The sequence below is a fragment of the Centruroides sculpturatus genome, unplaced genomic scaffold, assembly GCF_000671375.1.
Source record: "Centruroides sculpturatus isolate CEXI.00-Female unplaced genomic scaffold, Cexi_2.0 scaffold511, whole genome shotgun sequence".
Classification (NCBI taxonomy): domain Eukaryota; kingdom Metazoa; phylum Arthropoda; class Arachnida; order Scorpiones; family Buthidae; genus Centruroides; species Centruroides sculpturatus.
Genome location: NW_019384727.1, coordinates 134896 through 162839, shown reverse-complemented (window position 1 = coordinate 162839; position 27944 = coordinate 134896). Strand labels below are relative to the sequence as shown.

At 33.3% G+C, this 27944-nt stretch overlaps 1 protein-coding gene across 1 annotated transcript in view; it reads right to left on the bottom strand.

The window, feature by feature from the left end:
- LOC111628132 (1-phosphatidylinositol 4,5-bisphosphate phosphodiesterase gamma-1-like) overlaps positions 1-27944 on the bottom strand; it is a 129192-nt gene that overhangs the window by 12162 nt on the left and 89086 nt on the right. The window contains exons 14-16 of the mRNA XM_023371857.1: positions 25044-25201; positions 13289-13385; positions 3993-4080 (exon numbers count right to left, since the gene is read on the bottom strand). Of these exons, the coding sequence (XP_023227625.1) occupies positions 3993-4080; positions 13289-13385; positions 25044-25201 (343 nt within the window). The remainder of the gene's footprint in view (positions 1-3992; positions 4081-13288; positions 13386-25043; positions 25202-27944) is intronic.

The following is a 27944-nucleotide window of genomic DNA, read 5'->3' as shown; positions in this document are numbered from 1 at the left end:
GTACATCATTAAACACAATATGGCACACCCACAGGCACCACAAACTGTACCCACCTGCAGCCAGAATCCTATAAACAATATCCACACCGCTACCCAAGACAACCAGCCACAGTTCAAAATCTTTACAGATGGGTCAAAGACCCCAGAATGCGTAGGGTGTTCTGCAATTATCATTGGACCAAATAAACAAAACATTTGACAGATGGGTGCAAAGTTGAAATGGCATTGTACAGTCAACCAGGCAGAGGGCCTTGAGTATTGCAAGGCTCTCTGCCTGGCAATACTCAAGTTTCCAGTATGTAGACACTCATTTTAACAAGAAAAACAAAACTTCTGTGGAAATTCTTAGTGACAGCAAGACAGCGTTACTACTAGTCCACAAATTAAACACAAAACAGAACATCATTGCACAAATAGTAACCTTCCTCTAGTTTTTATCTGGGAAAGGCCTCAAAGTCTCATTTACATGGATTAGGTCAGTCCTCTCATTCCCCCAATGCCAGATTGGGGGGATAGGAGGGCCGATCTTCTTCAAAGAACGCGGTAAGATCATCAACGGAACCAGTGTTCAGGGAGCTCCCCAGCTGTTGGTTTCATGAGGAACTTAAAAAACTTACCGTCTTGGCTAGCAAGCCAGATGGAACAGCAATACAATTGGAAGAACTACCCATGATTTCCTGCCAGACATTGCAAGTAAGCAAAAGATGGAGTACTTCACCCCTGATTTTTACCTATCCCAAATCCTTACAGGGCACGGGAACTTCCATTCCTACCTAAGAAGATTTCTCCACAAAGGAGACAAAATACAGTATGTGACTGTGGTTCAGGTGAAGACAAAGATCCCCCACGACATAATCTTCACGTGTCCTAAGTTTAGGACAATGAGAAAGACCCTCACCAAGACATTGTACAGGTGTGGCCTCCATTGGCCCTGTGACCCAAAGGACTTTTTCATGAGTAAATGGACATTAAATACTTTAAAGAACTTCATCATGGGCATTGGGGTCATGCCCCTTTGTTCTAGACTGTACCCCTCTCTTCATTCGGAACACCAATTGTAATATGGCCAAGCTGGCCATTTGGGGATTCCAGTCCTGTTACCACCCCACTGGTTCCAGGCCATGTTGGCCATTGGGGGACTCTTTTGTATTTTGTTGTATTCCCACTGTAACCTGGCCGAGTTGGCTGTTAAGGGACTTTTCACATTTATTTTTAGTTATTTGTTTTATTATTTTCACGTTTAATTTTTGTGCTTTTGTACACCAACCCATTCCAGGTTGGTATTTTCAGCAGCTTCTTGGGTATCAAGTCAGTTGCCCATGTGCATAGCTGCCAATTGCATGCATTCCCTGTCTCCCTAGAGGCAATACCATATGCGGACTTATTCTCTGTATATATTTTGACCATACTGTTTTCTGTGGGCTACGCCCCATGTGTTGTAATTAACGTATACTCAATAAATGGAACTCGCCAGCGTCATAGTTCCCATTTCACACTTTCCTATCATTCTTTACGTTTCTTCCCTCTTCTCATTTACTCTAAAACTCTTCATCCTTTCTTTTCAAAAGCTATGCCGTAAGGTTTGGCCTTCAAACACTTTTAATCATATCATATCATGTCCTCATTTCTAATTCAATCAGTTGATGACTGATGTTCTGAACCATCCTGTGGGGAGAGAAAACTTCCCAGTCAAAAAACTGTCACTTCTTCCCTTTAGGCTCATAGTCCTAATGGTTTTCCAACCGGGAAGGAGAGTTCAGACTGGAGAGATAGTGGAGAGGAGAGGTCAATCCTGACCATAGCAAGGGACTTTCTTTAAGGCTTCATGCAATAAGAATCCTGATGCTTCAATTAATTGTTGATGAAGATGGTCTCCTTTAATCTTCAATAAAAAGATACATTAACATCCCCAAAAAGACAAACAAGAAAATTTCACTGAGAATCACAGAAAGTAATCATCTCCATAAAAAAAATCAACTGAGTATAGATACCCTTTCTTTTCCCTTTCCTTTGTCTATTTTAATTTTCCATTTCATCTCTATACTTATAAGTTAGTTTTAAGTTAGTTGTAAGAATTTTGTTTTGTAATACACAGTCATGCCTGTTTACCAAAATTGTAAGGCATGAGAATCTTTGTTTTGTCACATGTGTCCACATATTGGGTTGTTTTTTTTTTGTTTTCTTGGGCAGAGCTGGGCAAATGTCTTAGAGCTGGCATCCAATCTCTTTTTTTAGTGCATTGTGTTATCATTTCTTATTAAATGAACTGTTCTTTTATTTTTGTACTGTCTTAATTGTATTGTATTATCACCCTCGTGGCAATTCAACACAACTGCACTTTTCACGGCATCCTCCAATGTGAGCATAATGTCAGATGCAAGTATCGACGTTCATGTTTCCAATAAAGCTTATTTTCCATGCACCGGATGCAATGTCATACTTTTTCTTTCTCATTTTTCTCAAAAACTGTGGATCATAGAAGTGTGGTTCTTGGATCATTTTTTATATACTCTGAGAGAGAATTCCCACTCTGTAGAATTTATGCAGTCTTGATGGGACATCCTGTATATATATATATTTTCTCTATCATCACATAAACTCAGGCTACTGTTGCCTTTTTTTAGCATTTGGGACTGTAGCTAATAAGTCTAGTGCTGGTTGGAAAGAAAAATACCAGTCAGAATTTTTTCAGGTTTCCTGTCTAGTCCCCAATGATTTACTTCTGGCTTTGAAGCTGGTCAAGACAAACTTTTATACAGGAAATAAAAAAAATAGTTTGAGGTTCCAGTTTTTTGTTAACAATTATAAAATGAATGAATTCATTCTGCATCTTCTTTGCTTGTTGATAAAGAAAAGTGTTTCTTATTTTTTAGTTGAAAATCTTGCACCACTTCTGTTACTAATTTCTTTGACTCCAGTTTTTTCTTCTAATTAGTTTACCAAAGATGTTGACAGTCTTGTCTCAATACTCCCTATAAAAACTTATTTTTATTTCTATTTCTATTTAATTTTTTTTAATCAATTGCCTGATATCAAATTAAAGATCAAAATAAAGATAATTAGATTTATTAATACAATTCTAATTTTATTTCGTTTATTCACAAATAAAACATCAAATGTATGTAAATGCATACATTGTCCCACAAAAATTACTGGCATTTTAAACTTCAAGAAAAAATATTGTAAAATCGACAATATAATTTGTTCATGTAAAGCTGGACAATTATTGGAAACCTTTTTCGCCAATTCTTAACAGTCAAATTCACTCTTTGTCGATTACACTTACGAGTTTCTCCAAATTCTGATTTCCAAATAATCATCTGTTTTCACATGGGAATGAATTAAAACTTATATCGAGCTTCCATGTAATTTTGGAATTTAATTCAAAAGCTTTGCTTTTCCTGTTGCTTTACTCCTGATAATACTCAAGAATAATTCAAACGACCCAGACAAAAGACTTTTGTTTTTAAACACCAGAAGGTGAGAATCCAGTAAAAAATGAATACACGGCTTACAAAAATTATTGCAAAAACGAAATTAATTTTTCACCTGCGTGTATAGGACAACCTAGGTTATTGAAACAATGAAAAATTAATAAAACCTCGTCTTATATGCGAGTATATATGGTAAAACTTAATAGTAGTTAACGTATGTCTAAACATTACTTTTATCAATGAAAATAAAAGACTGAGGAATATTTTAATTAAAAACCATGCTAAACTGCAAAACTAAACTTTGTAGCATTTTCCCAACAGTGTTAAAAACAAAATCATGTAATTCAAATACCATGTAAATCAACAGTTAGGCATATTAACAAATTTTATCTGGAAATTGTAATATCAAACGAGAGGCAGTGAAGATTATTATTGCTTATTTTGTGTATTTCTGTAATTAAACAAAAAAGAAAAATATGATATATAGATATATATATCATATTTTTCTTTAGATTCAAATATATATATAGACTAAATATGTAAAACTGAAAAGGATATTTAATGAAAAATTGGCAATTGTTTGGACTGATCCATTTTTCTACTTTAGTTTCAGGAAAGGAAGACATTTCTGTAAAATTTCCTATTTCTGTAAAATGAAAAATTAATTATTACAAATAAATTTGGAACATTCAATTATACAATTCAAATTAATAATTATTCAAGTATATTAATTATAAATATTAAAATATCCATAATATTTCCGAACAGTAGTTTGAAGAAATTTATCTTAAATTTATTATTCAAACTAGTTTTAGAAATTAAAAAAAAAAAAAAACATAAAAGAGTAACTTCCATTATTTAAAAATTTTACTTAATTATCTTCATAATATAATAGTTATCAAGTATAACTTATGTTGTATATTCTTATAATTAAACTTTCTGTATTTAAGTACTAACTAGAACAGATTTTGATTATTTGCACAAAAATTATATTACCTTCATATTCAATATTAAAATTTTTTACAGCATAATTCTGCTATATTTGGAATACTTACAACATATAAATTTTAAGTTAACAATTTATCCCTAAATATTTTAATACAAAAATATGGAATATTGAATTAATGAAACTAGCTCTAATAAATGTTTTCCCAGATAACATTGGAATGTTTATAGCAGGGAATGTTAGTTATTTGTTTAGAAGACCTCAAAGTCTTAAACCCAATTTTACTAGAAATGAGATAAAACACCACTTATTAAACTGGAATGTTAAAGTAAATACTTCCATCAAAAGCCTTTAGTTATTTTCCAGTATGGGTTAATTCGAAAAAGTTTTTCTGACAAACATTTTCGATCTGCAATTGAAAATCTTCTTTGGGTCTTGATTCTATACTTGTTGACAGAATGCTTAAATCAAACAATGTTGTTTTTTGAAAAATTAAATGAAAGAGATTCTCGGGATATATAAAATTGAAATAAAAGTAACAATAAATATAAAATTACAAAATATACAATTAAAATAAGCATTTAAAGACTAAAATGAATTACACTTCACACCTATATTTAACTATATAACAAAACAGAGAACTTTTCGTTATATTGTCCCTATGTCATGTTACGTTATATTTGGTCATGTGGTCGTATAAGGATTGCCATGTGTATGACAACTGTTTTTGTTTACAAAAGATATGTTGTTGATGTTATTATTATATGAAAACAAACTACAGAGATGAATAAATTCATACAACAAATGAACAACAACCCCTATGGTCTCACTATAAAATTAGACCAAGCCAGCAGCACAGAAATACATTTCCTACATCTCAAAATCAACATCAATAATAACTGGGTCCATAAAAAAGCTTACTACAAGTCAACATACATACCCTCTTTCATACTGGTTAGCTCCCACGACCCTTATATATATAAAATTGCAGCCTTTAGGACCTTAACCAAAAGAGCTTTTACCCACTACAAACTATTCCAACACAATCAAAGAACTAAAACACCTTGGAACGAATAGCCACAATGCACAGTTATCCCAAAATCTTAATCAGAAATTTAGCCAGTACAATTCCCAATAACACTCACAACTTGGATCCTAAAGATGAAAATGGAAACAATCAACATAGAAATACAAGCTGTATCATTCTAGAATATAACAATAATATGCTACACTGTATAAAGAAATAGCAAACCTAAAAGAAACAAAATAAACTTTCAGATGCAATCCTATCATCTTTAACATTCTTAAGAACGGAAAAGATAAGAATAATAATCTTACGGTACCGGGGGTATATGAAGTTCCTTTGAAAGATGACAGATTTGGCTACAAACTTGAATATATTGGTTCCATCACAAAGTCACTCAAAAGTAGCTAAAAATAAACACAATATCAACAAAAAGAAACTAACCACTAGCCCTAGCCACATACACAACAGATAACGAGGTGCAAGCCTTCCTTGACAAGTCTACCGTCATCAAAAGAACAAAATATGACAACTCCATCAAGATACAAGAAGCATTAGATATATTTAAATCTGAGAAAAAAGGGTCATTGCATAAATTTTAAAGATGAAAAACAACTATTGTGTGCATGACAATCCTTATACGATCACGTGACCAAATATAACATAACAACATGACATAGGGACAATGTAACGAAAACTTCTCTGTTTTGTTATATAGTCTTTAAATGTTTATTTTAATTGTATATTTTTTGTTACTTTTATTTCTATTTTATATATCCCAAGAATCTCTTTTGTTTAATTTTTTAAAAAAACATTATTGTTTGATTTAAGCATACTGTCAATGAATATAGAATCAAGACCCAAAGATTTTCAATTTCAGATCAAAAATGTTTATCAGAAAAACATTTTTGAATTAACCCTTACTGGAAAATAACTGAAAGCTTTTGATTAAAGTATTTACTATAAATATCCAATTTACATTATCTCCCCTTATAAATTTTCAATTTAAATATTTAAAAACCATTCAGTGGCAACAGATATGTCACTTCTAGTTTGGCAAGAAATTGAATTTAGGTCTGCTTTATTATCAATGGCATTTGCATCAGACTAAAATGATTGTTTTGAATAAATTTTGATGTTTTGCTATAAATTAACGCCTTGACTGATTCTGTAAGTCTTCTATGTAAAATTCCATACATTTTCAAAGTCCTTTTTGATCACACTGTGTATCAATAATTACAGATTAGTCAATTGATGAATAATTTCTTAACTTTTTAAACCAAATTACTTTTAATATATCAAAAGTAATGTCTACTAGCAGGTCAGCCCAGACAAAAAATAAGAAAAAACAGTAAGATTATTTTGTACTTCTAACCCTTCTATTATATATTGTAGTACAGTGAAAACTGCTTAGGCGACCACCTGCATTCGACGGGCACCTGTCAAAATGGGCAAAAATTTCTGGCACGGAATAGTTTATCCATAGAGTCTTCGTATAAGTTACCTGTATTAAACGACCACCTGTGTAACGCGACCGCGGGCATCGAGTTTTGGTCCGAAACAACATACAACACCTGTAATAAGCGACCACTTTCGCGAATGTATCTGGTCTAAACTATTGTAAGAACCCATCTCAACAACGTTTTCCCTCCTAATATAATAAATTAGTCTAAACTCTTGTTCGAACCCATCCAGGGCACTTCTCCCACCCTCGAAATTAGGTGCAGGTGTTAATAAATTAGTCTAGCAACAAAGAAAATTCATTTCAGTTTGTTGGAAAATGTCCGAAATGCAAAGTGCTGTCGTTAGAAGATCGTATTAAAGTTATCACAACAGCAATTAGCGGCGAAGTTTAACTGTGGGAAAACAAAATTTATTTTACCCTAGACCTACAGTATTTTCCTTGGGGGTGTAAAATATTGTACACGATACAATTAATCGGCTGATCTCATCGTTTGATAAAATCTATTTTTATTTATTTATTTTGAAGCTCATATACAGTACACGTGCGATAAATAGTTTCTGTATCAACCTACCTTATTTCCACGATATTTTTAGAAAAATAATATCCAAGTAATTTTCGCAGGCAAAATATTCAAAAAACAATAAACGCATTAATGCAAAAATCAGTTTTACTTCCTTTTTCGATTCCGCGATTGTAATGAAATCGTATAATGAGAAAAAATAATAAAATCGTTTTATTATTAATTAATAATTTTTCTTATTGTACTTAATTAATTAAGAAAATATTAAATATTAAAAAATACAGTATTTTTAAAGTTAAAATAAGATTAAACTAACGAAAACCAAAAGCAAAGTGATGGAGAGATAGGACGCGCTTGTATATTGATGACGTAATACACGTAACTGAGGAGCGAACGAAAAGAACCGAGTCGAATTAATTAAGTCGGAAAAAAGAAAGTGTGCATTATAATCGAGAAAATGCGAGTATTGTATTAATCTTTAAAATATTGGTGTTAAATCTGTCTTATAATATCATGACGACTCCTGTAAATCGGGTTATCCGATAAGAATAAAATACAATACCAATATAGCCCTATCGTTGAAAAAATTCGCTTATTTTTGCTCACCTCGAGTTTTGTTTAGTAGAAATGGCTAAAAAGTGCGCAAAATACGTACGGAAATACGTTATTACAGGACCACCTGTATTGGACGACCACCTGTCTAAAAGACCACTTTTTAAAAGAACCGTGGGTGGTCGCCATAGACAGGTTTTACTGTATTTGATATGTAACTATGAAGGTTACCTTATGTAAGGGTTTATCATACCAAGTGACCAATCTAACACATCTTAAAAATCCTTTATTCTTTAACTGTACACAATTTAAAGAATTTTTAAAATGTGTTAGATTGCTCACTTGTTGTGATAAACCCTTACATAAGATAACCTTCATAGTTATATAAATCAATACTATAACATAACAAATATTAAAATGAAAACCATATAAAGAGAATTTTATTTTATCCTACCATTGTCATGTTTATTGCGATACTTGAATGATAAAAAAATAGAGCAATTTCATTGGTCAAGTAATCAACAAGTGAAAATATACCATAAATTTTTTCCAATATCATATTTTTTTCTAATGTTAACTCTAACAAACTATACCAATCACAGCTGAATATCAAATGATAATCTGCCAATGAATGAAACTTTACAAAAATGAACCAAATATTTAAACTTGGCACACTTGAAAACCACTTAAATCATACTTTGTGCAGATGGTTAACCTCATATTATGTAATTTTCCTATTCAAATGCCAATATACCACTGGTCCAATAAGAAGAATAAACTGTTGCAGAAGAGGGTTGAAGTTAATTTAACCAAATGTAGTCATTGACCTCCTCCTGAAAGACAGAATGGTCAATGACTGACTACTAATTAATATCGGTCTACTATTAATATTTGGAAAGTGATCCATGTTAGACAGATTGTGATGGCCCCCACATGTGATTGAAGTTGCTAACCTTAACATCCAAGACTTCATGTAAGACTTGTTTAAATAAAAAAATCTTGTAAAAAGGCAAGAATAATTGCTTTTATGCAATCCCATGAAAAACTGGTGAAATCAGGTTGAAAAAGTAAAGTCAAACTAAAACATGTAAGTAAAGAAAATTTTGAAAGTTGTAGCATAAGAATAGTGGAAGCAGATTTGACAGTAAGACTGAACATGCAAATAAAGTTCACCCTATACAGACTACAACTATAGGAAGTTTTGGATGAAGCAATATTACCAAGATAATAAATAGGAAAAATGAATATTGGCACAGAAAAAGACTTTGAGCTCTACTCTGTGCTTTAAAATCGTTGCATGTATGGTACATTGATTTGGCTGAACATTAGAACATTTTTAAGCAGTATCAGTGAAGTAAATTTGTTTTATTGGGATTAGTGTTCTCACTGTTCATAAGGATTTAAATGGAAATTGCAGAGTCTGTGAAATGTTGATTCTCTGGGAGCAGCTGCTCCTTCCACATCATTCAATAGCACTGAAAATTGCACGTTGCTCTGCCTGCAGAACTGTACAGGCCTAATGTACATGCATTTGCCGATACATTATTTCTTCATCATTAGCATAAAATGTACAGCCAACCCCATTTTCAGTTTTGGAGCCATCAGTAAAGATGGTTAGGTGGGACTCTTTGAGAGGCTGAGTTGCTAAGAGCAATCAGAGATAGGAAGGTAGAGTGTCACTAATACATTACCTCCTCTCTAATGATCATTAGAGAGGAGGTAATGTATGATCATTGTCCAAGGAAAGTGCTGGAACAGCAAAACTACAGGAGAGGAGGTAGGACCAAATATCCAAATTTCCATCAAGAACCTGAAGGATAGGCACAGGTTGAAGTAGTCCTGTATACCTGGACCAGAAGTAATAGAGCATGCCTCTGGGCACTAAAGAGCCTTCTTTTCATGTAGATCATATCATTGTTCTCCACCCAAGCAGCAGAGGGGCATAGGAAATAATTGGTACAAATACACTATCATAAATTATTTCCAAATTTTCTTTATGGAGATCCCAACCTGTCTTCCCAGCCCATTAAAAATAATGCTGGTCCTGTCTGTGATATACCTTATATATATTGATACCAATGATAACTTGTGGTCAAGATACAATACATCCCCAAATATTTTATTTGCTTGTAGCACTTGATGCTAGTACCACCCATCCTAATTTTGGAACACTTAGAGGGACTGTTTTCTTTTGGCAGTGAATACAATAACCTTACATTTTCCGGGATTGAAAGAGTCTGTTTGTAAGGAACCAAGTCCGAGCATTATTTTTATTTACTTTTATTTTTGCTTTTTTTATATTATATTTATTTTATTTATTTATTTTTTACTTGTTTGCAAGTTATAAAAATATACATTTACTAGTTATGATTTTGTTTTTTTCCTCATTACTTTGNTTTATTTTTTATATTATATTATATTTTTGTTTGGGGCTTATGTTTTGTTAGGACAAAGGTTTCCTCACCATTCACCTTAGAAACTTAAAAATAGAAGAGAAACCAATTCATCGACGAGAGAAAAGCGCCGTAGAAAAAACTCGCGCACACTCGCGCTCCCAAGTGGAAAAAAGTAAGTCCGCACCAAGAAAAGGGGGGAGACCCCACAAGCACAACTTAGGGACTCGCTAAACCGTAAAGAATAAAAAACATCCTAAAAATTGTCAAAAAGAATAATGTAAAAGGTTAGCAAGTATTGTCAGAAAATAGGCTGCCAGACAAATAGAAAAAGTTTATTGTTAGCAAATAAGTATGTAAATGAGGGGAGTGATCGCATTCAGAATTGTGACATCACCTCACAGCATAAAGTCTGAACATCAAGTGAAGATAAACGAGATGAGCTTCTGTTAGCAACGAGCGTGGTGAGCTTTGTAGCAGCAAATGAGAGAGAGGTGTCCGATAGGATAAAATAGTTCCAAGGCGATTTTGAAGTTATTCGATTTGTGGATCGACAATTAGAGAAAGTCTTGAGAGTTGAGAAAAAGGGTTCCTGGTATATTGAGGTGACGATTAGGATCTTTAATTCATAAGAATTATTGTACATAAATTAAGTCTTTGATTTTTGTCGAATTCCAAAGGGGAATAGAATTAAGTTAGAAAATAGATTGATTTGAGTTTTGTCGGGTTGATTCTTATTGATTTTCATTGAATAAATTGTTATTTGATTTTACTAAATATTATTAGAATTTTTTATTAAATATTTGATTTGTTTTTGACAAACTTTGTCATTATTTAATTCAGTGCACGCTTAAAGTCCAGGCCTGGTACACTAACGCGAATCCGTGTAAAGTACCCGTTAGGGAACAGCTATTTCCGGCACATAGTCGTGTCAATAATTGTTGGAAAAGTTGGAAAAATAATGTAGTACTTTACGTGTTGTTTCTTCCCCACTCCAAGACCCTGTTAAATACCACATTTGTTCTCTCCTCCAGGTGCCACTGAGAATAGTCTGCAATCAGGAGAAAGAAGTCATCAGCGTAAGCAAGCTTAAAGTCCTCCCCAAACTTCTGAACAAGGAAATCATTGAAGAGAACATTCCACAAAGCAGGGCCAATAACTGACACTTGTGGGCATCCCTGTTCAATATTTCTCTCAAAAGAAAGGTTACCATTAAAGAGGACTGCTTTCATCTCTTTAAAGTAATTGATAATGATTTTATAGATGTTGTAGGGACATTCCATGTCCCAGAGCCTAGAGAGAAGGAGAGGCTACCAAACTGTGTTGAAGACATTTTCAATTTCCAGATTAGTACCAAGTACATAAAAAAAATTGTGCTGTGGAAGCTTAATCTGTGTAAATAGCCACTTATAATGTCCAAGTGAGATAACCATCTTGTAATTCAGTAATTCATTTAAAAAGAAGAATATCGATTTTTTCTCTTTATCTTTAAAGCAGTGCTGTATTCATGCCTGAATGTATCAGGGAGGTACCTAAATACTTTTTTTTAAGTAGGGCAAAGCCCTTGTACTTTGTGAACATCTAGGTTGAACTTTAGCCTATGTACTATAACAGGGGTGGCCAACCTGCGGCTCGCGAGCCACATGCAGCTCTTTGAAGGATTATTTGTGGCTCTCGATAAATGTACCTGAGTTCCCTTTTCATTTTTGTGTTTATTATATTTTAAAAAATTATTATCGTTCCGTATGTGTTTCAAAATGTCTTTTAAATTACTAACAACAAATATGAAAGACTAAGTGCAACGTTGTAACAAATTTCATTTCCGTCCAAGTTAAGAATGATATGACTCATCGAAAACTGTGCGAACGAACATAAACAGTGGCGTAATCATCCATTATCGACCGACTCCAGACTGATTTTGAATTTCTAAACTGTCATTGCAACAGACAGTTGACATTGTGCTCTGGAGGAAACAATTTGTATCACTCTTGCTATGGATATAATTTGTAATCTGTAATTTTTTGCATACCTTTTTAATATGTATGTAATTGCGGCTCGCGAAAAATTTCAAATTTTGAAAAATGGCTCAGACTATCAAGGAGCTTGGCCACCCTGGTACTATAAGGTACCTTGGCCAATAAAATGAGAAAATTATTTCTTGCATAGTTTTTTGCACTGATTAGCAATATATAGGTTTGGCATGGCAGATTTAGGCACTTTTGCAGATATTGTGCCGCAAAGTAGTGCATTGCTCATACGAAACTCCATAGATGGTGGTGCCTCTGTAGATAGTAGTGATTCAAACTTGGGTACCAGTTAGCACCAAGCACTTTAAGTTACAACTACATCCCTGCTTTAAAGGCAAATGGACTTTATCCAACTGGTTAACATATCTCTAGAAATGATATCACATTACCTAGTTAATCAAGTTAACAAGTCAATTGAATGGCAGTTTGTTTTAAATACATGAAAGTGCAAGTGACATTTATAAGATGTAAATTTATATATTTATATTTATAATAAATATAAAATTAAATAATTGTTTTTAATTAATTCTAATACATATTATTTACTGAAAGATTGTGCGTGAAGTGTTTAGTTTTAATTTGTGTACATTCCAGCTTTTGGAGACTTGGAGACTTCAGTATCCTGCAACATAATTTAATAAATAATAACTAGTCTTCATTAAAATATAAAATACACAGTTATTAGAAATCTTATATCTTTTGTTTTAAAATTTTACAATAAAATTTTTACAAACAAATTATCATCATCATCTTTAAATCTTATTATTTCAAATAAAATTTTAAGATTTCTAATACAATTCTGTATTTTTATGAAAATGCAAACAAAAAGATGATATTCTTTGTAATAAGAATGAATATAAATGATTAGTTTCTTTGTCTTTTAAAATGCAAATTTTGGAGTCTAAAATTTGAGAAAAGAAAACTTACTTTCGGGACAAAACTGAACGGATTTGCAATAAATAATTAAGTTTGATAATTCTCTCGCTATGCGAAGAGTTCGTTCCACTTCACGTCCTCTTTTCAACTACAAAATTAATGTTTTAATCAGCAATGAAATAAATAATATATTTAAAATTTAATCTGAAATATCCAATATTAATAATCTTTAAGCTAACTGCAACAGAATGCAAACATAAATTACATATAATCTACAACTACCGTGTAAATGTATTAGACGAAACAATACATAGAGACAAAAATTAATTAAATTCAGTATCTTTCTTATTCTTTAATTTCAATTTCTGTTTCATGATAATCATAAATATAATAATTAACTCCAATTATTAACTGTCGACATCATCATCATCATCAAATAATCTTTATTACTTATGTGAGGTCCCAAAAACGGGTTGAAATTAAACATTTATTATTAGAAATTTATTAAAACGAAACTAGAAAAAAAATTGTCTATTGTTAAAAACCGATCAAAGATCAAATTAGTTGTGCTAGTCACACGAAACCGCGACAAGAAGAAGAAGAAAAAAAAATGCTATTGATGTAAACATAACACAATAATTAAATGATTAATAATTGTAAATGAATGACCTCCAATAGAGATGGACCTTTGACAAGTCACTCATATACAAATAATTAGAACATAAAAATTTTGAAAAGAGGAAAGGTTAATAACGAAAAGGGACATTGTGTGTTCACGTCGGGTCGTTAAATTTAAAAAATGTCACAGATTAGACAACAATGGTGGAAAATATGAGTGCAAGTTTCAAAGTTCCATCAACATTTCGCATCCAGAGTAACGGATGGTGTCAAGTAGATTCTTCAAAGTGGATCTTTCTGGTGACTTGAACAGGAATCATCTTTTGCTTAGAGACAGACGAGGAACCAATCGGGAAGCGAGAAAAAAGGGACATGGAGCCAATCAGAAGAAAACAAAACAAAGAACGTAAATTGATATAATCCCCGATCTTCAAGGACAGACTCACTTTCTGAAAATTGTGCAACTCTGCACCTGCACACGGTTAGTCAACACACAGGAGCAGTTTTCCATCTGTTGTGCGCAACTTGTAATCTGTGACTACGGATTCAGACCGCCAACACCGACTGACGAATCTCCACACCTGCCATTGCCCCAAGGCCTACCTTCGAGCAACATTAGAAAACACCCTCAACAATTTGAACACCCAATTGTTTAAAGAACATTTTTGTTTCATAGTGTAAGTTATTTTACGTTTAAAATAAACGGGATTTTGTGAGATTCTTGTCATCTGTGTCTCCTCCGCCACACCCACATGTGAATGACCCTAGATCATCCTGACGCGAGATTAATAATTCACCCTGGAAGTCAGCGAACATACACTTAGCCTGACACCACCTGGCATAATCAGGCAAAAAATTATAGAAAAGATTACATTGATGTTACATGCTGATGACAATTGCAAAATAATCCAAAGACAAATGTTAGGATAGTAGTAGAGAGAAAAAGAGAAAATAAATAAACAAAAAAAAACAAAAAAAGCAAAACTAAAAAAATAAAGTAAATAAATGCAAGTATATGCATAGACATAGCTGCATTACATTATACAGTTAAGTGTTACCACACTTCTAGTTCATTCTAGAGCAAAAACAAAAACGTACATTATATTATAGTAAGCATGCCACATAATAGATGGTGATACACCTCAGGTTGACATATATCATTACAGGTGAAGGAACACATAATAAGTTTGTTGAATACATTAGGGCAGTCTTTAGCCTGCACAGAAGGTCTTGAGTCACAGATAAACAATAATGCACATCAAGATGCCACTTGTAGATTAACAAATATCACTTCTAGTCAGATAAAGTTTGATAAGCTCTTTGAAGAGGCTAAAATGGGCCTTATTATGAACAAGGAAGTCTGGGTTTGTAGGCCAGTCCATATTGTTTAGATTTACTTGCTGCCTCCAGAGGTGCCTAATATCCTCAAACACGGGACAGTTGAAAAGATAGTGTAATACACCATCTTGAGTATCACAGAGATTACAGTGATCTTTATCTATGAGTTGGAATCTCTTAAGATATACACAAAAGTGTCTGTGTTCAGTTAAGAATTGCATCAGTTCATGAATGGGCTGCATCCATTTGTTCTGCATACAGTTTTGGATCTTACTTCCAACATAAACTAAAAATGGTGCTTAATTCCACTTTTATGTCTTTCACTAATGTTTTTGAACCTTTGATTCTTCACCAGGTGAAAAACGGGCAAACCAATTTACATTCAATTGAGCTGATCTTTTTTGAAAGAATTCTGAAATGGAATATCGTCGGAAACCTTTATTTAATCAAGCCAGGATAATATACACCATTTGCATTTGATGGAAGTGATTGATATACACAAAGCAGCTCAGGGTAACAATTGTATCAACAGCAAAGAAGAAATATCATTATCAGTAGCGTAGCAAACCCTGGTATACGACACATGATGAGATGAAAGTTAGGCTCACAATGGCGCATGCGCAAATGATGACAACGATTGCACGGGTTTCCGACGATATTCCATTTCAGAATTCTTTCAAAAAAGATCAGCTCAATCGAACGTAAATTGGTTTGCCCGTTTTTTCACCTGAAGAAGAACCAAAGGTTTAAAAGTGAAAAAATAATATTGGACTTCACACCGAATATTGGATAAGTAAAGGTGAGAAAATTATCATCTAAGCGTTAACAACCTACAGCTATCACTACAAACAACTAGCGCTTTCAACGAAACTATTTTCGTCTTCTTCAGGTTGATAGAACAGTTAATAACTTTCAAATTCAAATTACAGCAACGGCAAACCAGCATTGGAATAAACTCAAAATAGAACAAAACAGAGAATTTGAAAGATGCGCGCTCAATGCCGACGCGCATGAGCAATAGATTATTTTGCGAGAATGCGGAGCTAGTGATGTTGTTTTAACCTGTTGTATAAGTTGACCCACAAGGAAGGCACATCCAGCGTGGGGGTGTTGCATGGATTTAGCAACGCTGGTAAATAGTACCTCCCATATATACAAGAGGTTCCTGCTATCACACTGTTTGAGTATCCCCACTTGGTTTCACATCAGAGTGTATTGGTGTTGCAACACCAATCTTGCCAACTCAGTGTCGCACCTACCCATACTAATAGATTGTTTGTGTTCGGAGATGCGGCAAGACAACATTCTGGATGTCGCTCCGATATACTGGGTATGTGTACCGGCTATTGTACTTTCCAATGGGATGGAATACACTCCAGACTGCTCTAGCACAAAAAAAGGATCCCTGTCATTGCATAACACTCTTCTAAGGTTTGGTCGCGGCAACACTGGCAGGAAAAGCGCATGCTGCCTAAAAATACGGCAAATGCGGCCAGTAATATGGCCACAGAATGGTAATGACAGCTGGATTATCGTACATTCTTCCGAGGCCTGCAAAGTTGTGTCAGGAAATAGAGACCGTTTAACTTTTCTAAGGATGTACCTGTACTTATATCTAGCATAACCTGCCGCACTTATAGCTTCAAGCTCGATGTTGACAAGAGCTTGATTGGAAGACAACAAAAAGGCCCTTCTAATTAGAGGGGCAATAGCTGCGTTGACGTAGTGCTGCGGTTGGTACGCGGTGGCAGGGATTAAAGGAGGTATGCTGTTGAACTTATGGAACATGGAGAACTCTATCCCATCCTGGGCTTTGGTGATCTTTAAATCTAAAAACGCAATCTCACCTCCCTTTTCCTTTTCCCAGGTAAACTTAATGGTAGAATAAACCTCCATAAGATAACTTTTGAGGATACGGAATTTCTCTTCCGTGTGTTGCCAGGCTACTATGATATCGTCCACGTATCTAAGATATAATAGCGGGTATGCTACGGTGAGAGGGGAGCTAAATACTCTCTGCTCAACACGCCTCATGAGTAATTTTGCCAATATATCAGAGAGCTCATAGGTACCCCTTGTTTCTGTAGATATACTTTCCCGTTGAACCGAAAGTAATTATTTTCCATGATAAAAAGCAAGGCCTCTCGTATTTCTAGGATTTGCTGCGCTATAAAGCTCTCCTTAACAAGCATAGCATTGGCAAGCATAACCACCTCAAACTGTGGTACCAAGTGCAACCACATCCATCTTGTAGAAGTTGTAATTGCTATGGGATAGATTATCCAATACAGAAGAAATAGCGGCCTTTGCTGCAATGGACGATGACGTAACTAGGGGCGATGGAGGAAGGAGCCCACCCAGTAACTTAGCTATAGCCTTCTCCAGGTGGTAGGTTGGGTGGGACCTTTTATTAACCAGCAGTTTTAGAGGCCAGTTCTCCTTATGGGTTTTTACTTCAAAAAAGAGCCTAGGACAAGCTACATTGGGCGGCGGATCCACACATGCAGGAAGAGCGGAAATACTTGGAAGAGATATTATTTTCCTAGCCTTCCTTAGTACCGAAGGGGTTGGATCAGACTGTAAAACTTCAGCATGGGAAAGCCTGAGGAAATCCGAGGCTCTGGTCAGAAAATCCTCTTCCTTGCACAAAACAAACTTCTCCTTGTCCAAAATCAGGAGCTGTAGACCTCTCTAGCCGTAGTAATAATTTCTGACATATAAACAGAAATTATTACTACAGGTGATATAATAAAGAAATTTTGTTCTTTCCTGAACTAACTCTAATTGCTGTGCCAATCTTTAAACACCAGTATTAAGACCTATTAATAAGTAAAGTCCAAGTAGACAATTAACAATACATTAGAATTTAAGGACAGTAAGGCTTTTACAATTATTTGTTGATCACCGTTTATTTCTTTAAAATGTTCCAGAATAAATGGTGATCAACAAAGCTTTTTGGAAGCAACTATGTCTTTTTATTTAAAAAAATTTTATCATCCAGCAAAATTTTAAAATTAACAAATATTTGTGTTTTTCAGATAAATTTTTGTTCATCTCTTTTATAATAAATGAATTTATCTATTTCTATGTAGAAATTAAAAGTGTCTGTAGAAGTAATTTTTTAAAATATCCTTTTTCGTGATAAAGATTTAATACTTATTTCTATAATCTAGACATGTTAATCCTTAAATATACAAATATATTTAATGATTGGGCCACAAGTATGTATAATATACTTGTGGCCCAAAATTTCATGACATCTTCCAATGTGGCCCAGAGAAACAAAAAGGTTGGACACCCCTGATATATAGCATATGTGACAAGGGCTTTTTGCTGTTCCACCATATAGTATGTAGAATTCCAGCAAGTAGGAACATCTTGAATTAATTTGTGTTTCTGCAAACTTAACTTGTCTTGCAAATCTTCCAATTTGCTTACAGCTACGCAGAATGATTAAAATGTGTGACAATATTTCTATTAATTGTGATTATAGTTTTCACATTTTGTTGAGAAAATATACATTCATTTAGTGTCAGCTGCAGTGTATATATAAAGCCCAACTCTTCTATTCCAAATACCGGTATTTTGAAAAACCTTGTACTCACTCGTTTACCTTTATTGTCTGGTACTTCTTAACCATTCGTAAAACAAATATTTTCAGCCTCAGTCGAGGTCTGCATCAGGTTAAAAGAACAATTGGATTCCAATCTTAGAACAAACAATTTTTAAAAAATTATATTCGAACATATGCGCGTGTTATGTATCGTCATCGTTTCCTTGTTCTTTGCATACATAGCGCCATGCATAGGAAAGCGCGTTGCCATCTTTGGTGTTATATACAGCCCTGGAGATATACAGAGCTGGCCAGAAGGGAGATGTATTAACACCAAAGATGGCAACGTGCTTTCCTATGCGTGGCGCTACGTATGCGAAGAACAAAGAAACAACAATGATACATAACATGTGCATATGTTTGAATATAATTTTTTAAAAATTGTTCGTTCTAAGATTGGAATCCAATTGTTCTTTTAAAATAATGCAAGTATGAAAAAATATATTAATAATAAGATCAATTTTGCTCAATATTCAGTTAGTTTAATATACTATTATTGAATTAATCACAAATATCACAAAAACTATTTGAAAGATAATATATAATAATGGCGATATTATGTGTAACATTGATATTAAATATACTGCTTCAAAACAGTTCATTAGCTACACACCAACCAATGCTGTTTATTATTGGACTAGAAACAGCTATAATATTAATAAATTATAAGACAATTTGGCAATAGAATTAGGCATTAGGTGCCATCTCTTGATAAATTTAATAATTATAATTTTAATTAAATAATTTAGAACTACTGGAAGAAAAGAATTGGACCGGAGTGGGACTCAAACCCATAACTCCTGCTTACTGTGCAGATGCGTTGCCAATTATGCTACCCGGACCTCCAGTCCAATCTCCTCTTCCAGTATATATAAGAATAGGTTATAACCATTGACAGTTATTATGGTGCCAGCTGGGGACGCAATTGTGCCCTCGTCCTGTAAACATCTTCTAAGGCACTCAACGGCCATCGCAAACCCCAGCAAAGCATATATATATCGGGTTTAGTGATGATGTTTGTTTACAGTTCATTAGGGTATGTTTCAAAATAATTTAGTAAAAAGTATCGATAAATCTTACCATGTCATTGGCCGACTGTGCAGTCTCTCTTATTTTCTGAACCCAGTCAGTCATTTCGTCTCTCGAAGGAGCTGCAATTTCTATTGGATGTACCTGTGTGGGAGAGACGATTCGGAAAATCCAGTCTCTCCCTCGACTCGCTCGATTGTGTTGAATGTCTGGAGAGTAAATTTAGTTATTTAATTTAAACAATAGGCAAGAATTGTTTANATTTAAAATTAGATATGTTGAAAATAAAGAAAATACATTAAAATAATTCTAATTTGATTTCAGAATTAATAATAATCTTAATTCCTAATTTTTTTTCCTACAAAAACTTACATATAAATTGTAACATTAAAAAAAAATGATTTTATAGCAAATTCATTTCGTTTTTTTAATTTAAATTTTTTCAATATTGACATTCTACCAATATGATTCCTAATGTAATAAAGATAGAAATATCACACATATTATTTAAATTTATATTTAATATATTTAATTCTGAAAATATTTAATTAAAATATAAGATAATGTCCTTAACTCAATTTATTAGAATAAATAAATAATCTGCCAGATTTTTATCAGGCTATTTTAAGTTTGTTTCAGTTTACTAATTAGACTCAAAATATCCCAATAAAATATCTGGCAGATCATTTGGTTAATTAAAACGTAGGTTTTCAATCAAACAAACTCCAAGAAACATTAATAATTTCAACATAGGGAGTGAAGCAATTCAATATTGTTTTAGGAAATATTCAGCTTTCAACAAAGATCTATGCTTCATCAATTATAGTTAAGATTATTTACTACTTCCAGAAAAGTCTCTTTTATAATTAAATCATATTGCAATTGTAAGAATAATCATTTTATTGTTATAATGCCAATGAAAACGTGTATAAAAACACAAAATTCTAATGTTGGATTTCAATCCATTATTATAAGAAAATAAATGGTACTGTTTTTGGCTTTACTACAGCCATTATCAGCTTTGCACTCAATNAATTGTATCAACAGCAAAGAAGAAATATCATTATCAGTAGCGTAGCAAACCCTGGTATACGACACATGATGAGATGAAAGTTAGGCTCACAATGGCGCATGCGCAAATGATGACAACGATTGCACGGGTTTCCGACGATATTCCATTTCAGAATTCTTTCAAAAAAGATCAGCTCAATCGAACGTAAATTGGTTTGCCCGTTTTTTCACCTGAAGAAGAACCAAAGGTTTAAAAGTGAAAAAATAATATTGGACTTCACACCGAATATTGGATAAGTAAAGGTGAGAAAATTATCATCTAAGCGTTAACAACCTACAGCTATCACTACAAACAACTAGCGCTTTCAACGAAACTATTTTCGTCTTCTTCAGGTTGATAGAACAGTTAATAACTTTCAAATTCAAATTACAGCAACGGCAAACCAGCATTGGAATAAACTCAAAATAGAACAAAACAGAGAATTTGAAAGATGCGCGCTCAATGCCGACGCGCATGAGCAATAGATTATTTTGCGAGAATGCGGAGCTAGTGATGTTGTTTTAACCTGTTGTATAAGTTGACCCACAAGGAAGGCACATCCAGCGTGGGGGTGTTGCATGGATTTAGCAACGCTGGTAAATAGTACCTCCCATATATACAAGAGGTTCCTGCTATCACACTGTTTGAGTATCCCCACTTGGTTTCACATCAGAGTGTATTGGTGTTGCAACACCAATCTTGCCAACTCAGTGTCGCACCTACCCATACTAATAGATTGTTTGTGTTCGGAGATGCGGCAAGACAACATTCTGGATGTCGCTCCGATATACTGGGTATGTGTACCGGCTATTGTACTTTCCAATGGGATGGAATACACTCCAGACTGCTCTAGCACAAAAAAAGGATCCCTGTCATTGCATAACACTCTTCTAAGGTTTGGTCGTGGCGACACTGGTAGGAAAAGCGCATGCTGCCTAAAAATACGGCAAATGCGGCCAGTAATATGGCCACAGAATGGTAATGACAGCTGGATTATCGTACATTCTTCCGAGGCCTGCAAAGTTGTGTCAGGAAATAGAGACCGTTTAACTTTTCTAAGGATGTACCTGTACTTATATCTAGCATAACCTGCCGCACTTATAGCTTCAAGCTCGATGTTGACAAGAGCTTGATTGGAAGACAACAAAAAGGCCCTTCTAATTAGAGGGGCAATAGCTGCGTTGACGTAGTGCTGCGGTTGGTACGCGGTGGCAGGGATTAAAGGAGGTATGCTGTTGAACTTATGGAACATGGAGAACTCTATCCCATCCTGGGCTTTGGTGATCTTTAAATCTAAAAACGCAATCTCACCTCCCTTTTCCTTTTCCCAGGTAAACTTAATGGTAGAATAAACCTCCATAAGATAACTTTTGAGGATACGGAATTTCTCTTCCGTGTGTTGCCAGGCTACTATGATATCGTCCACGTATCTAAGATATAATAGCGGGTATGCTACGGTGAGAGGGGAGCTAAATACTCTCTGCTCAACACGCCTCATGAGTAATTTTGCCAATATATCAGAGAGCTCATAGGTACCCCTTGTTTCTGTAGATATACTTTCCCGTTGAACCGAAAGTAATTATTTTCCATGATAAAAAGCAAGGCCTCTCGTATTTCTAGGATTTGCTGCGCTATAAAGCTCTCCTTAACAAGCATAGCATTGGCAAGCATAACCACCTCAAACTGTGGTACCAAGTGCAACCACATCCATCTTGTAGAAGTTGTAATTGCTATGGGATAGATTATCCAATACAGAAGAAATAGCGGCCTTTGCTGCAATGGACGATGACGTAACTAGGGGCGATGGAGGAAGGAGCCCACCCAGTAACTTAGCTATAGCCTTCTCCAGGTGGTAGGTTGGGTGGGACCTTTTATTAACCAGCAGTTTTAGAGGCCAGTTCTCCTTATGGGTTTTTACTTCAAAAAAGAGCCTAGGACAAGCTACATTGGGCGGCGGATCCACACATGCAGGAAGAGCGGAAATACTTGGAAGAGATATTATTTTCCTAGCCTTCCTTAGTACCGAAGGGGTTGGATCAGACTGTAAAACTTCAGCATGGGAAAGCCTGAGGAAATCCGAGGCTCTGGTCAGAAAATCCTCTTCCTTGCACAAAACAAACTTCTCCTTGTCCAAAATCAGGAGCTGTAGACCTCTCTAGCCGTAGTAATAATTTCTGACATATAAACAGAAATTATTACTACAGGTGATATAATAAAGAAATTTTGTTCTTTCCTGAACTAACTCTAATTGCTGTGCCAATCTTTAAACACCAGTATTAAGACCTATTAATAAGTAAAGTCCAAGTAGACAATTAACAATACATTAGAATTTAAGGACAGTAAGGCTTTTACAATTATTTGTTGATCACCGTTTATTTCTTTAAAATGTTCCAGAATAAATGGTGATCAACAAAGCTTTTTGGAAGCAACTATGTCTTTTTATTTAAAAAAATTTTATCATCCAGCAAAATTTTAAAATTAACAAATATTTGTGTTTTTCAGATAAATTTTTGTTCATCTCTTTTATAATAAATGAATTTATCTATTTCTATGTAGAAATTAAAAGTGTCTGTAGAAGTAATTTTTTAAAATATCCTTTTTCGTGATAAAGATTTAATACTTATTTCTATAATCTAGACATGTTAATCCTTAAATATACAAATATATTTAATGATTGGGCCACAAGTATGTATAATATACTTGTGGCCCAAAATTTCATGACATCTTCCAATGTGGCCCAGAGAAACAAAAAGGTTGGACACCCCTGATATATAGCATATGTGACAAGGGCTTTTTGCTGTTCCACCATATAGTATGTAGAATTCCAGCAAGTAGGAACATCTTGAATTAATTTGTGTTTCTGCAAACTTAACTTGTCTTGCAAATCTTCCAATTTGCTTACAGCTACGCAGAATGATTAAAATGTGTGACAATATTTCTATTAATTGTGATTATAGTTTTCACATTTTGTTGAGAAAATATACATTCATTTAGTGTCAGCTGCAGTGTATATATAAAGCCCAACTCTTCTATTCCAAATACCGGTATTTTGAAAAACCTTGTACTCACTCGTTTACCTTTATTGTCTGGTACTTCTTAACCATTCGTAAAACAAATATTTTCAGCCTCAGTCGAGGTCTGCATCAGGTTAAAAGAACAATTGGATTCCAATCTTAGAACAAACAATTTTTAAAAAATTATATTCGAACATATGCGCGTGTTATGTATCGTCATCGTTTCCTTGTTCTTTGCATACATAGCGCCATGCATAGGAAAGCGCGTTGCCATCTTTGGTGTTATATACAGCCCTGGAGATATACAGAGCTGGCCAGAAGGGAGATGTATTAACACCAAAGATGGCAACGTGCTTTCCTATGCGTGGCGCTACGTATGCGAAGAACAAAGAAACAACAATGATACATAACATGTGCATATGTTTGAATATAATTTTTTAAAAATTGTTCGTTCTAAGATTGGAATCCAATTGTTCTTTTAAAATAATGCAAGTATGAAAAAATATATTAATAATAAGATCAATTTTGCTCAATATTCAGTTAGTTTAATATACTATTATTGAATTAATCACAAATATCACAAAAACTATTTGAAAGATAATATATAATAATGGCGATATTATGTGTAACATTGATATTAAATATACTGCTTCAAAACAGTTCATTAGCTACACACCAACCAATGCTGTTTATTATTGGACTAGAAACAGCTATAATATTAATAAATTATAAGACAATTTGGCAATAGAATTAGGCATTAGGTGCCATCTCTTGATAAATTTAATAATTATAATTTTAATTAAATAATTTAGAACTACTGGAAGAAAAGAATTGGACCGGAGTGGGACTCAAACCCATAACTCCTGCTTACTGTGCAGATGCGTTGCCAATTATGCTACCCGGACCTCCAGTCCAATCTCCTCTTCCAGTATATATAAGAATAGGTTATAACCATTGACAGTTATTATGGTGCCAGCTGGGGACGCAATTGTGCCCTCGTCCTGTAAACATCTTCTAAGGCACTCAACGGCCATCGCAAACCCCAGCAAAGCATATATATATCGGGTTTAGTGATGATGTTTGTTTACAGTTCATTAGGGTATGTTTCAAAATAATTTAGTAAAAAGTATCGATAAATCTTACCATGTCATTGGCCGACTGTGCAGTCTCTCTTATTTTCTGAACCCAGTCAGTCATTTCGTCTCTCGAAGGAGCTGCAATTTCTATTGGATGTACCTGTGTGGGAGAGACGATTCGGAAAATCCAGTCTCTCCCTCGACTCGCTCGATTGTGTTGAATGTCTGGAGAGTAAATTTAGTTATTTAATTTAAACAAAATTTCTTTATTCATTTAACATTATTTATTAATGTACATAAAATAGACATTAATTTTATTTAAAATTAGATATGTTGAAAATAAAGAAAATACATTAAAATAATTCTAATTTGATTTCAGAATTAATAATAATCTTAATTCCTAATTTTTTTTCCTACAAAAACTTACATATAAATTGTAACATTAAAAAAAAATGATTTTATAGCAAATTCATTTCGTTTTTTTAATTTAAATTTTTTCAATATTGACATTCTACCAATATGATTCCTAATGTAATAAAGATAGAAATATCACACATATTATTTAAATTTATATTTAATATATTTAATTCTGAAAATATTTAATTAAAATATAAGATAATGTCCTTAACTCAATTTATTAGAATAAATAAATAATCTGCCAGATTTTTATCAGGCTATTTTAAGTTTGTTTCAGTTTACTAATTAGACTCAAAATATCCCAATAAAATATCTGGCAGATCATTTGGTTAATTAAAACGTAGGTTTTCAATCAAACAAACTCCAAGAAACATTAATAATTTCAACATAGGGAGTGAAGCAATTCAATATTGTTTTAGGAAATATTCAGCTTTCAACAAAGATCTATGCTTCATCAATTATAGTTAAGATTATTTACTACTTCCAGAAAAGTCTCTTTTATAATTAAATCATATTGCAATTGTAAGAATAATCATTTTATTGTTATAATGCCAATGAAAACGTGTATAAAAACACAAAATTCTAATGTTGGATTTCAATCCATTATTATAAGAAAATAAATGGTACTGTTTTTGGCTTTACTACAGCCATTATCAGCTTTGCACTCAATATATATATAATATTAATTTACAAGACATCATAAAAATTTAAAATTTCAAATGTTTAACATATTAAAAAAAAAACACTTTTAGTTCTCACAATCTTTAAAAGATATCAAATGACAATAAATTGCTCAAGAGTTGCAATTTGACATTTAAAACTTTGTGAATTAGATGCGACTGTTTTTAGATCTAACCGTATTTTCTGATCAGTTCAATTTATTGCAAGAAAAATTGGTTTTAATATTTAATTTCTTTTATAAATTATTCTTAAAGAAATTCACTTCACATATAGCACTTTACATCATATAATCAACAATTACACAATTTTAAGCGGGTAAATATTCAAAAACATTCAAACAAATCTTGAATGAGAGTGTTTTAAAACATTTTCAAAAATGTTGTTACATTTAATAATAAATTATTATGAAATTTTTAATTTTTGAATGTAATTGAATATTTTGGAAGATATTGTAAAGCTAGACAAAAATATACAATAAAACCTGTCTAAAATGGAACACAATAGAATTTTCCATATTGGCAAATTTCTATTTTACATACAATTATTTTCTTTTTAAATGTATAAAAAGAAAAAGTTACTGGAACTGCTACCCCTCCAATGTATCTTCTCCTCCACCATAAGTGTTTTATATGTTTGAAAAAATGGTCAGGACAATAAATATAAACTTAAAAAAATTACAAAAATTTTTAAATAGACAATACTCACTTCATCTACTCACTTCACTACTCACATCAATCTACTCACTTCATCCCTTTGCACATCATCAGAACAGAACAGTCTCATGGTGAAGACGGCCTTTCTTTAGAGGCTTTTCCTCCTTGTCAATATGTAAAATGTTAAAACCTTCCCTCTGGTAACAATACTATCAATTAAAAGATACATTTGATAAAATGGCTTGATAATGTGTGAAAGGAACAAAGTGATAAGACACTTTAAAGTATTGACCCACAAATTAAATAATAAATGCTCCACAGAGGAAAACCAAGTCATAACCGAAGGATTAGTGTTTGCTAAAATTAATTTGTTATAAACCAACCTCCTGAGATCAGACTCTTGCAGTTCTAGAATCTTGAACCAATAACGAAAAATAACCATAGTTAAACTTATAGTCAATGGTAGTCTACCTTAATTCAGATCTCAAAACAGGTCTAAGAACTGAATGATTAAGATGAAAATTGATCTAATGAATCTCAATTGTGAATTCTCCAACACAGATGGATGTCAATAAGACATGGATCCCAAATAGAAAACATAAAACCTAAGTTTGATCATATCGAACAATCAAAAGTATGACTTAACAGAAGATTGCTTCATTCTAATCATAAACTCTATTACATTACATTAGCAAGTTTAAGTTTAAATTTTGTAATTACCTTCTCTAAATGTAAAAAAAAATTAGCCCCATGGAGTGAAATAAATACCCAAATATTATAGGACAACACCACTTCTAATTCAGAATTGAATAAATAGAATTTATCAGCCTTTTACAACTTACCTCCTCTCCAGAAAATCATTACCTCAGATTTAGCCTCATTAATATGTAGTCTATTAGTGTAAAAGATAATTCTGTAAAAGATTAAGTTTCCGTTGAAGACCAATAGGAGTATAAAAAATTACTGCAATACAGTCAACCCCCTATAAGATATAGATACGTTCCAATTTATTAGAAATCCGATTTCTTACAAGTCGTTCCAATCACAGCTTGACACGTGTCAAGTTTACGGACTACGGCTGATTGAAAGGTTTTCTTCCATAAAATTAATCAATTCTACACTAATCCGACTCAACATTTCCAAAATACGTATATTTTTTCGTAGTTTTATAGGAATCGTAATTATAGGGACCGTAATTATAGGGGGGTCGACTGTAT